We start from the raw sequence: 12,735 nt of genomic DNA, 5'->3' as shown, positions 1-12,735 counted from the left end.
TTCTGAAATGTTTTGCCAGGCTCTGTAGAATGGGGAAGAGTTCTTGCATTCAAATACAGTGGGCGCCAGTTGAGCCTTTTCCAAAAGACTCAGGATTAAGGAATGGGGGAAGATTTTCCAGAAGACTCAGGGCTGGAGGAAAAGCATGGAAGGAGCAAGGGAGGCGATTTGCTCGAAGAGCCAAAATATCTCCCAAAGACAGCTGTTGCCATTGAACTCAAGCTACAGGATTTATTTATTTATCTACAACTTTACTATACCATCCCATACTTATGCATCGCAGGACAGTTTGCAACGGTGGGATGTCATTCTGATGGGCATCAGTGGGCTATGTTTATTTGCTTGTTTTCGGCATAGGTCTGGCATAGCTTTTTTGTTAGTGCACGGATGCTTCTGGCCATGAATCAAACGATCCACCCAGCTGCCCACAGGCAGGGCGCATGGAGGTTTTAGTAGGCACATTTTCGGGCTGAATTGGTGATAGTTGTAACATGCACGCTCCGAACACCAGTGGGGCATTCGCCATGCGAGCTGCCATACTGCGCTCCGTGGATGCCTCCCCCAGACCCAGCACCACCGCTGTGCACTCCGATCCCAGAGCCTCCAATCCCGCAGGCCATGCCACTGTAGCCCCCGGAGGCACCCATGATGCTGCCAGCTCCCCCTGTCGTGTGATGGATCCCGCTGTGGTGACCACTCACGCAGCTCCCGTCCACAGAGAGGCCTGAGCTGTGCCCTCCACCCCCAGAAGTCACCACGTGCTTAGCAGTGGTGATGCTGGAGCCGTAGCCCCCGCTTTTTGAGCTAAACCCTCCTGTAGTTCCCACTCCAGCACCCTGCCCGACCCCATAAACCACTCCCGATGCCCTGCCAGCCGAGCCGCTTCGGGAGCCCATGCTGTGGACACAGTTGCCAGGGCCGAACCCTTCGGCCATGCCCCCAAAGGTGCCGACGCCGTGCTCTACCCCTAATCCTGCAGCCGCGCCGTAGGACACCCCAGCTCCCATGCCGGGGGCACATTCGCCAACCGGGTAGCCTCCACTGAGCAGAGCTGCGAGGAAACAGACAAACAGGCTCTCTTATTTTGGGGGACCATGTTCCACTCCCAAAGAAACAAAGCCCCCGGGATGTGACTTCGAGCAAGAGTGAACCTTGCGTATATACTCACCAACACTGACTGGGTTCCTTACACCTACCCTGTCAGGAAGAGAAAGGCAAAAGGGATTCAGTATATCCCGCAGCTGAAGATCCTTGTTGACGTGCGTTTTGAAAAGCATGGTATTGAGAATAGGTTATTTCAGTGGTTTTATGTAGACAAGGCCCCTAGATTGCTGAGTAGACAAGACAAGATGTAGACCAGACCCTGTCAGGCAGGGTCTCCATTTAAGTGGCTCTAGCAAGTATCAAACGAGAGAGAGGTCCCCTGTCAGAGACCTGAGTTCAAGTTCTACTCACAGTAGATGGAACAACAAATATGAGATCAAGCCTATCAACTAGGGTTGGATTCCATATTTAAACTGAAGAAACACCACATCTTATAATTTGGTAGATTTGCATACTTTGGCTATATTCTGAAACCTCTTGGATGGCCATGGGAGAGGTCAGTGTCAGCCCCACCTTGGAAACTGGCTCCAAGGTCAGAGCTGGGATGCCAGCACTGGGGAACCTTCCCCCACCCGCACAGCTGGCCCAGCTCTTTCTTTCTGACTGCTTGTGGCTCCCCGGTTGAAAAACAGACCTCTGAGCCAGAGGTTTGGGGGTGTGCTAAGAGGCAGGGGGGAGGTGAAGTGAGGCTCTGCTGTATGTTGGCAGTGCTTCAGCCTGTCCTTCTAGCACATCTGACACGAAAATTAATTGGCCCAAATCAGCTGTCTAAGACGTTTTCGGGGCTGAAGAAGTGCACAGGTGGCTTTCACCAGGATGCCTTTAGGGATCCAGGCAGTTGCATGAGATGACGCTTCAGAAAAACCATTCTGCTCATAGCCAAGAGGGATAAAAACCCATTCCTGTTAGAGATGAGAGAATCGGGGATACTTGGCTTTCTGAGGTTCTCCAAGCACCACCCAAAAGCTCCTTTCAACTTGCTCCCATTTTCATTTGCAGCCTAGTTTTGTTCAAATATGGGAGAACAGAGCCTTTCTAAAGAGAAACAAGCATTTTCTCCCATTGATAAAAAAGAATTAAAGTGCCCATTTTTCAAAAGAAATGAATTGTTCTGATGTGATCACAAGCTTGGGAGCTTTTTTTAACACACACAGACAAACACCTCCCCACTCATGCTTGTGTGTGGCTGTGAATGGGGTGAGGCCTGATGGTTTGCAAAGCGAAGTTACATTCCTGCACATTCCTATTCCTTGATCCCAAAGTTCAGCCTTTGGACCCCTGAGAACTTTTCTCTGCCTTCTGAGGTTTCATAGAGCAATATGCACATGATTCAGACTGGTTTTCTCACAGGGGGCTGGAAACTTTAAGAAGAGACTAGCAGGGTGATGAACTGGGTATCCAAGAGCAAATCCTCTACTTGGTTGTTGCAAGCCCAGCCTTAAGGGTGATGGTCCGCTGGGCCTCCTGGCCTCAAGGAATGGATGATCTCACCTATTCCCTGCCCAGCCTTCCCCTGCAGTGCTCCGAATGCCAGCTTCCCGCCCCATTTTTGGCATCCTTTAGAGCCCAATCCCATGCACGACTGGTTGGGGAATGGTGAGGGTTGTAGGGCTTTTTTCTGTCTGAGCACAAATAGGATCACTCCCTCTCTTTCAAGTGAGTTTTCAAGAAATGCCCCACCTGCTCTCCTCTCCCTCCAGTAGGGCCTTATAGGTTTCAATCTCGATATCCAGGCCCAGCTTGATGTTGAGCAGTTCCTGGTAATCCCGGAGCAGGCAAGCCAGCTTGTCTTTGGACTGCTGGTAGGCTGTCTGCAGTTCGACATGTTTATTGCGGGCATCTTTCAGGGCAATGTCGCCGCGCTGCTCAGCATCGTAGATCACTGACTGCAGGTTGGCAACCTGGGAAGCAGGGAGGAGAAGAAAACGAAGGAGCAGTCAGCCTTGAAGGGGTTTTAGAAGACAGGGCATAAAAACAATGGACAGCAGCATCCACAAGGTGCCCTGCCATGCCGGTGAGTTAGTCGTCATAACATCAGCTTTCCTCTTTCATTGTTGCAGCTTGTGTACGTGGAGGCAAGTGACTGGACTCAGCACTGGGAAGGGAGGGGAAGCACGCAGGAAGGTGGACTGGTCTCCCGTACCATCAGGTGCCTTTTGTTCCGGCAGCTTCTCACTGAGGGCACCAGGTTTTTGCCATTCCCAAATCTATTCTCATGTACCTTTGAACAAATTTGCACTTGTGCTAATTTTTGCTTCTGAAAATCTGCAACTCTCCCCCAAAAGCATATTTTCATGCTTTAGCCTGTACCTGTCATTTGAAAGAATATTTTTCTGCAACTAAATTTGTATAAAATGCCAGAAAGTTAGATAACTAAATAAATGAATGAACAGAGTCATAATTCAGGCCAAGCTGGCCTCCTGAGGAAACCTCGGGTCAGAGTCATAGAAATCTGAACTCATTTGAATCAATTACAGATTTCTGTGAAATCCCATTTTACGTATATGCAGGTTTCCCCAACCCTAGTATGCTCCAGATGTTTTAGACTCCAATTCCCCTCATTTTGGTCCCTAGGCCGGACAGGGCTGAGGGACTGTGTCATCAGAAGCATCTCAGATCTGGAGGGGAAGGCTGTTGTAATATTTAGGGGCCCAGCAGTGGCTTTGCTTGCAGAAGCGCCAGGTTCAGCCCTGAGCATCTCCAAGCAGGGCCAGCAAAACTCCTGCCTGGAGCCTGGCGAGCCCTTGCTGCCAGTCAGTGTTGGCAAAACTGGGCTAGATGGACCAAAACTGCAGATCAGTACACAGCGGCTTCCTATGTTCCTAGAATGTTGCTTCTAATGACTAAATGTTCCTCTCAAATGGATTTTCCCAGGCCGAGGATGGAATAATCTGCCCTTCTGCCAGGTGACAGAGCAATGTCTTTCATTGCTGATCTTCATCTCCTGCTTCCAGTTGCAACTTAGGCTGAAATCCTTTAGTCTCTTACCTGCAGGAAAACAAGGCCATTCAGAGGTGAGGAAAAACAAGAAGGATGTCCTACCTGCTTCTTGGCATTTTCTATATCATTGTGGAGTCTCTGGGTAGCTCGGTTGAGCTCTGCAATCTCGTGCTGGTTACGCTTCAGCTCTTCGTTGTATTTGCCTCGATTGTGCTGAATCTCTGCAATCTAGTAAATGGACAACATGATGACGAGTGTTACTGCTTACCCCCACTGGGACAGTTGCCGATGTGTCAGGGTCAGGAACCAGGGCTTCATCTCTAGCTTTTCTAGGAGAAAGACCAAGGACAGCATATTTGCTGAATCACACCAGCTTGACTCTGCATTTCTCTAGGCATCACTTAGACCTTTTTACCAAGGGGATATACATGGATGAACATGTGATGCTCAGATGCATGGAATTGTCTGCTTGGATTCTACTGGCACAGTCCTCTCAAAATTAAGTTTTGTATTGTGCCAGGTACAGTCACAGCAGGTGCAGTATAAATGATCGAGGATGAAGATGGCTTAACTTAGACAAGATTCAAGTGGGATTCTAGCATGCCTGCTGCAGGAAAGGTCCACTTATCTCTGAGAAGTCATGCATGGGATCATGCCATAGCCCCATTTCTTTCCAATCCATGGGATTTGGGCTGCATGCCTGTGCACATGTCCATAGGAGTAAGTCTTATTAAATGTGCTGGGCCTTATTTCTGAGTAAACATGGAACTGATCGCTCGGTATTCATAACCAACTTTTTTTAGACTATGCCCCAGATCTGAAGCACAGTCAGTGATGTCTGAACTCATGACTGTCTTGCCTGCATTCATTTTTTGCTTCAGGCTTTCTGGGGTGGAGGTCCGGATCTCACATTATAAAATTTACAGAACCTTCCCTTCCCTTCCCCTCAAAAAAATACCAAGCCCTGATCCATGACTTCAAATTTGGGAAACTTGTCCAGTTCGGAGTACATGTCAGTTTTTATAGATATGTTCCTGTGAATGGGAAAGGTCTGGTTTGGCTTGTGGAGAAAGTCTATGATGCAAAGCCTGGCAGCTCCTCCTTTGCCCACAGACGTCAGCAAGGCCTTAGCGGTCCCAATCAGCATCAGAGCACGCTAATCCTGATTCAAAGGCCGTAAGAAAAGTTCACCCTCAAGTCATGGGAAATTTAGGGGAGTGGCTTTGCTTCAGGGTGGGAGGCGTCCATGGAGTGGTGGGCTCAGTGCTGGTGTTACGGCTGCAGTGCTGTCACACTCACGGGCACTGGAGCAAGGGCACACGTGGCATTTGCACAAACGCCCTGCAGGCCGTGCTCCTGATCACCATGGCTCAACCAACTCGGGGAGAAGCCACGTTCTCCCAGCCGTTACGATCCATTGCAGTTTACGCGATGGGAACATGTGACCCCCTTCGCACAGATGAGGCAAGCGCCTCAATCCATCCCCATGAACAAGAAGCAACCGCGCGCGTGTCATTTCATACTCCCGCCATCTGGGAAGGGTCCTGCCGTGGGTCAGTCCCGGCCTTCTGAACAAGAATTACCTTGCTATGGTAAAAGGCTTCAGCTTCTTGCTTGCTGTTCTGAGCGATGTTCTGATACCAGGCTTCCACGTTCTTAAGGATGAGGTCTGTGTTCAGGTCTCGCGTGTTGTCCATCTTCAGAACCACGGAAGTGTCACAGATTTGGCACTGCAGATGACTTAGCTCCTGCAGAACATGGTGCCGCGTCATTCCTGCATCACCTGCGACAACCACCCTGACAGTACGGCCTAAATTCCTGTTGGCAGGTGATGGCCAGGTAAAGCAGGGGTTCCCCCTTTGGGAAGCACACCTTAATGCCGTGAGAGGGCCAGGAAGCTAAGAGCGAAATGGGATTCCGCTAGGCTGATTTGCTCCAGACCTTCCAGCAGCCCCATGGGACAGTGGTGGAGCACGATCAGCCCCCGTCTTGAAGGCTTTGCCGGCTTGCCCCACCCCCGCCCCAGCCACAACTCCCAGCACCTCACAGACAGCATCAGAATTGCAGTCCAAAACACGGGGAGGGCACCAGATGCATGGAGCTGCCATATTGTATGGAGGCACCCAGTAAGAGAGTGTCCCGTTTCTTTGGGGCATATTTCCCACTTGGATTGCTATGAGCTAGAAACTTACCTCTGCAAAGATGCATCTCAGGACTTCCAGTTCCTGTGCTAACACACCTACTTTAGAGTCCAGCTCTTCTTTGCTGAGGAAGACACAGTCAACATCCTGGAGACGGGAGAAGAAGACATAAAACATTGGGTTTAAAGGAAATAAAAACTGGTAATAGGGATTTTTCTTGAGTCCATTTGGTTCCTTTTGCCCTGGAGTTTGCAGTTTCATTACATTATAAAGCTGAAACTATGGCAGGCTGGATACAGGTTCTTAGATTTCTTAGCCCTATAAAATCACAAGAAATTAGCTCACAAGCTTTCCATATATACAGAATTAGCTTCCTTCCAAATAAGCATTTGCAGGCTTAGCCACAAAGTCTTCTGGATTAGCCAGGCCATTAAAACATTACACAAATTAAAACACTGGTTGCTTTCCTGCCATCACAGTTAGAAGGTTCTCACACTGGGAGCAGCAGTTCTGCCTAATTTTAAACACGTACATTAAAATCTTGCAATATTTTAAGGATGTGATCCTGGGTGGGTTCAGACAGGAAGAAATGCTACAGTTTCCATCCCAGTCAACAACAGAATTGCACCCTAAATGGCTGATTGGTCCAGTAATCCAGCAATCTGACCCAGGTGGATCAAAAGAAGAGCCACTTTTGAGCGCATTTGCCCATGATGCAAAATGGGATGGTAGAACCATGGTCCATCTTGCTTCAGAAACCACACTTTAGGGTGTGGGTTGTATATTTAAATATTTTGCCTGTACAAAACTCCTTCCATGTAAACTAAGCAGCAGAGAGGAAGACCATTCTCTCTCTCTCTCTCTCTCTCTCTCTCTCTCTCTCTGTGATGATTTGTTATAAGAGGTAAGTTTTGTTTCTGAGAGAGAACAGGAAAAATCAGACTTTCACCATCAACAACATTCTGATGTGGTAAAGCTGGTTAACCTCAATTCTTTTGCCTTTTTTAAAAAGCTCGCCTTTGCTCCAAGGAGCTTGAGATAGAATAGATTGCTCCCTGCTTTTTATCCTCACAACAACCCTGTGACATAGGCAGGTTTGAGAAAATAGAGTCAGGGGAAGGACCTCCCCCCCCCCCCATTTTGGACTAACCTGGCTCGTGAGGAGGGTAGTGACTCAGGAAGGCCTTCTCCCTTGAAGAAGCACGGCCAGGTGAAAAGAGTGTAAGTTGCCAACTACCCTGAGCCACACAGGGGTGACTCTGCCCTGACCCATTCAGGGGATAGGAAGCCTCTTCCTTGTGGCAGCATCTCACACAGCTGGGATCCGCTGCTGCTCTTGCTGTGCTGCCTAAAGGAGCTTGGTGACTGATGGAGCTCCACTGGCTCTCTGGTGTTTGCAGCTGTTTGTGATTATTAGCAGTCGTGGTAATATTACATTACCTTTTTGAGCACTACAAATTCATTCTCCGCTGTTGTTCGCCTGTTGACTTCCTCTTCGTATCTGTTTGATTCGGGGTGCAAGGAAAGAAATGTGAGGATGTGTTCTTAATATCAGAAATATAGTTCATAGAAATATCAGAAATATAGTTCATAGAGATATCAGAAATATAGTTCATAGAGATATCAGAAATATAGTTCATAGAGATATCAGAAATATAGTTCATATAGTTCAAGACCAAATTAGTAGAGCTATTGCTATACAAGTCAAATTTAGCCTCAAACAAACTCAATTTGACCTGTTTTATAGCACTTACATGGCCATCTTTATGTTTCCCTATAGGAGGTATAGAGATAGATGATTAGATAGACAGGCAGGCAAGCAGGCAGGTGGGGGTACTCTGAGTCACAAATGACCTGTGAGGAATGCATTGGCTATTTCTGCTATATTATGATGAAACAACAAAATGAAGAACATCAACAAACACCAGAAATGAAACAACAAGCTGAGACAGTACTCAAATTTAATGTACAACTATAGCTTAAAGACACACAGAGAGGGAGAGAGGGTAGTGCAATGACATATAATCAGGCGAAAGGGAAAGAAAACAAAGAACTCTGCGGAGCCTTCTTTAACTTTGCAGTTATGGCGCTTGGCCAATGCCCAGAGGCAACCCACATACTGCTATGAGCCCAGCAACACTTAACCCCAAAGCAGCTCTCATGGGCATATCTTGGCCAGACAGCTCATGAGCCGTGGGGCAAATGGCATCCATTTAAGTGGGAAAGAGTTGCCAATTGTTTACATCAGAAGAACATTTCTGGGGAGACGCCAATGCTGCCGTCTGGTCCAGAATTATTGGATGAATTTCAGTTACTGCGGCCCGATGATGTGGACAAGGTGCTTGGACGAGTACGTCCCACCACTTGCCTATTGGACCCTTGCCCGTCTTGGTTAATAAATAATTCCAAGCACGGGATTGGGACCTGGATCTTGGAAGTGGTTAACGCTTCTCTGAGGGAGGGTCGGGTGCCTGCCCCTTTAAAGGAGGCGGTAGTCCGACCGGTCCTGAAGAAGGCGTCACTGGATCCAGAGATGGCCACTAACTATAGAGCTGTGGCCAACATCCCGTTTCCGGGCAAGGTGTTAGAACGAGTGGTGGCGGGACAACTCCAAGCACTCTTGGATGAAACTGATTATCTGGATCCTTTTCAGTCCGGCTTCAGACCCGGGTATGGTACTGAATCTGCCTTGGTCGCCCTGTACAATGACCTGTGCAGGGAGAAGGACAGGGGGAGTGCGTCCCTGTTGGTTATCCTGGACCTCTCAGCGGCTTTTGATACCATCGACCATGGTATCCTTCTGGATAGGCTAGCGGGATTGGGGGTCGGAGGCACTGCTTTGCAGTGGTTCCGCTCCTATCTCAATGACCGATTCCAGAAGGTGGTGCTGGGGGACTATGGCTCTGCGCCATGGCAGTTATGCCATGGAGTACCGCAGGGGTCCATTTTGTCCCCTTTGCTGTTTAACATGTACATGAAACTGCTGGGAGAGGTCATCAGGAGGTGTGGGCTGCGGAATCATCAGTACGCTGATGATACCCAGCTCTACCTCTCGTTTTCCACCAATCCAGGTGAGGCATTGGCTGTGCTGAACCGGTGCCTGGCCGAGGTAATGGGCTGGATGAGGGCCAATAAACTGAAGCTCAATCCAGACAAGATGGAGGTCCTGTTGGTTGGCGGATCGGGCTTCGGAGAGGGTGGATTTGACCTGGTCCTGAATGGGGTTGCACTCCCTCTTAGGGACAAGGTCCGCAGCTTAGGAGTGCTCCTCAACCCAGAGCTTTCATTGGAAGCTCAGGTGACGGCAGTGGCGAGGAGCGCCTTCCTTCAGCTTCGGCTGATTAATCAGCTGCGCCCCTACCTGGAGTATGACTGCCTGGCGATGGTGACACACGCGCTGGTGACTTCCCGCCTTGACTTCTGTAACGCGCTTTACGTGGGGCTACCCTTGAAGACGGTCCAGATACTTCAATTGGTGCAAAATAGAGCTGCCAGGTTGCTGACGGGGACGGGGCGTTATGTTCACATGACTCCAGTCCTCCGTCAGCTTCACTGGCTTCCCATTGAAGTCTGGGCCCAATTCAAGGTGTTGGTGGTGACCTATAAAGCCCTAAACGGCTTGGGTCCTGGCTACCTGAAGGAGCGCTTACATCCATATATGCCCGGCTGCCCCTTGAGATCTGTGGGAGAGGCCCTTCTCCAGGAACTCTCCGTGAAGGAAATTAGGAGGGTGAGTACTCGGAGGAGGGCTTTCTCTGCGGTGTCGCCCAATCTATGGAATGCGCTCCCCAGAGAGGTCCGCCTGGCGCCGTCGTTATTTGTTTTTCGGCGCCAGGCGAAGACCTTTTTATTTAAGCGTCATTTTAATTGTTAACAATATTTGCTTATTTATCTGGCCAGAGCGACTTCTTTTATATTGTTAATTTTATATTGTTATTTTTGTATTTTATTGTATTTTATTTTGTGCTGTGAGCCGCCCCGAGGCTTCGGCAAGGGGCGGCATAGAAACGTTTTAATAAATAAAATAAATAAAACGTGGTTGTTAAACTGCCCAGAATGTTCGGCTTGAAGGTTTGAAACCTTGTTTGATGTGAACCAGCTGTGAGACCACACAAGAAATAAAGGATACTTCTGAGAAGTGTTGCTGGCAGTGGGGAGAAGCAGAACCCTTCTGGCCGTGGGGGCATGAGGGCCACAGCGCATCGGTTGGCTGGGATCACCACATGGCTGGCACAGAAAGTTTTGGCCTTGGCTACTCAGCCCCACAACATTATGATGGGATCACCCATGCAGCTGAACAAAAAAGAAAAGGGTTCATTGCTATTGTTGTTGTTATTTTATTTTTAAAAAAACAATGCCCCTTTCTTTCTTGTATGTGTGTGTGTGATACACTGTACAGATCTGCCTGTTTTATTTTGCTGATATTGTTTAAGTGCTGCTGGCATAATCTTGCAATAACAGTATTAAGTGGCAATTTTATGGGTTGCAGTAATTTCATTGATAAATAAGGGATGGGTCTTCTTGGCAGGGAGAGCCCTGAATGTTAGTGAATAAAGAGAAGCCAAGTGAAGAACAAAATAACACTGCAGGAGAGGCAATGAAGCAGCAACCCGTGATCTGCAACACGCGGGCTCTCCAAGACCCCAGGAAATACTGGGCACCCTTGAAGCCTGACCATCACCCCCCAGCCCATCAGTGCAGTCCTATCATGCACCACCAGTGATGATCCTTCTAACAGGACCCCTGCATCACTCTTATCTCCGGCAGTGGAGAAGTGCAGCCAGGACTCATAGTCTAGAAGCACCTGGACGTCTACTTGCTCCGGGCCTCTGACGTCATCTGCCATCCCCTTCTGACTTTCCTGTCTCCTCTGACTGAGATCCTCCCAGTAGAAGAGGGGACAGGAAGAGGGTTTTCCCAGCAATAAGATAACTGATCCCTTGCTCGTCTACGGGATGCCTGCATGCCCAGGAGGTTTGGCACAGAGGCCCGCATCTCCGGTCTCTCTTTGAGGCCGTGACAATGGGAACCATCAAGAGGAGCACCTGCACTCCAGAAGTGACTGCTGATCTCCAGATGATCGCCAGCTTTTCCCAGTGTAAAAGAGTCCTTAGATACCAAACATTCAACTTGGAAAGTAGCAGGACAGATTCATGTTTGGAAGGTCAGTGCCAATGTTAAAAGAATTCCTTATTCTCAAGGAAACCAGAGGTTCTAAAAGTGGTGAAGTTGCTTATTTCTGACCATCTCAACTTGCCTTGGGCATGGAGGGAGAAGGCGGCCAGAGAAAGTCAGACTCCCCACTGGGTTTACTCACTTAGCTCTGTATTCTTCGACCAGTTCCTGCATCTTCTTTTGCTCATGCTCCAGCTTTTCTCTCTCACTCAAGAGACAGTCCAGCTGCTTCTTCAGGGAAGCAATGAAATTCTCATAGCGCCCTTCCAGGTTCTTCCTCGTAGGCTGGACACACTGGCTCAGGAGCTCCCACTTGGTAGAAAGCACCTTGTTCTGCTGCTCCAGGGACCGAACCTGCAAAGGGCATGTTGGATACAGTGACCTTTTCCATGTTGGGCAAGTTTCCCCACAAAGGCTCTGTATCTACATATGAGGTTGGATCTAAATTCAGTCATACCCAGAGTAGACCCACAGAGCTCTTAGTAGGACTTCAGTGACCCACCATCTGAGGTCATACTGATTTCAGTGAGTTTACTCTAGGATGAATAAGGGTCTAACACAATGTGGTCAGAGCTCTTGCTCCTCTCATAATAATCCAGAAGAAGGGAGTTCATGTGCTTTTATGCAAGTATTGAGGAGGTGGAAGCCCTGTCCCAGGGCTCAGTGGAAGAGCAGCAGTTTCACATGCAGAAGGTCCCCAGTTCAATCCCTGACATCTCCAAGGAGGGCTACAAAAACTCCTGCCTGAAACTCTGCAGAGCGGTTGCCAGTCAGTGTTGGCAGTAGATGGGCCCATGGTTTGTCTGATTCAGTGTGAGGCAGCTTACTATGTTGCCTCTTTTGCTTATGGCTACTGTTCTTAAAGAGCTCAGCTGAAAGGTGTGTTGCCTAGAGCATTCTCTTTCCTCTCCACAATTTGACATGAAAAACCTCATCCTTCATTCCATATGCGAATGAACTCAAAATGCAAGGCCAGAAATTTATAAATTTTGGATGTGAACTTGGCCCTTTCCATAACAGTCACCTAACTCTCAAAGAGTTCTTTTTACTTTAGGACTGTTTCATACATCGCAGAGCAGCAAAGCTGGGTCGGTCACCACATGGACACTCATGGAGGAAGCATAGCCCACAGCACTCTCTGAAGCCTTGGAAGTGCTGGGGTTTGTGACCTGGCATGCTTTTACCCAGCAAATCTAGAAAAGGGACAGACCTCCCTGACATCTCTGTCTCTCTCCATGCTGCCTCTGTTATTCCTCATCAGGAATGGGCAAGTGCATTGGGGGACTTCTGGGTAGCTGTTTTTGGGGCATGAAGGAGTTGCAGAAATGGCCAGGAGCAATACTTGGCATTCTTGGCTTGGTTCAAAAACAACATG

At 48.6% G+C, this 12,735-nt stretch overlaps 1 protein-coding gene across 1 annotated transcript in view; it reads right to left on the bottom strand.

Moving 5' to 3' along the window:
* Positions 1 to 449: 449 nt before the first annotated feature.
* The window catches only part of LOC123029785 (keratin, type II cytoskeletal cochleal-like), a 41,997-nt gene continuing 29,711 nt past the window's right edge, over positions 450 to 12,735 (bottom strand). The window contains exons 3-10 of the mRNA XM_044443104.1: positions 11,503 to 11,714; positions 7,626 to 7,686; positions 6,237 to 6,332; positions 5,628 to 5,792; positions 4,147 to 4,272; positions 2,785 to 3,005; positions 1,169 to 1,197; positions 450 to 1,051 (exon numbers count right to left, since the gene is read on the bottom strand). Coding sequence (XP_044299039.1) covers positions 450 to 1,051; positions 1,169 to 1,197; positions 2,785 to 3,005; positions 4,147 to 4,272; positions 5,628 to 5,792; positions 6,237 to 6,332; positions 7,626 to 7,686; positions 11,503 to 11,714 — 1,512 coding nt within the window. The remainder of the gene's footprint in view (positions 1,052 to 1,168; positions 1,198 to 2,784; positions 3,006 to 4,146; positions 4,273 to 5,627; positions 5,793 to 6,236; positions 6,333 to 7,625; positions 7,687 to 11,502; positions 11,715 to 12,735) is intronic.

This window comes from Varanus komodoensis, unplaced genomic scaffold (assembly GCF_004798865.1).
Source record: "Varanus komodoensis strain SLA01 unplaced genomic scaffold, ASM479886v1 scaffold41, whole genome shotgun sequence".
Taxonomy (NCBI): Eukaryota; Metazoa; Chordata; class Lepidosauria; order Squamata; family Varanidae; genus Varanus; species Varanus komodoensis.
Note: the sequence above shows the minus strand (reverse complement) of the source record. Positions and strands in the feature narration are given on the sequence as shown.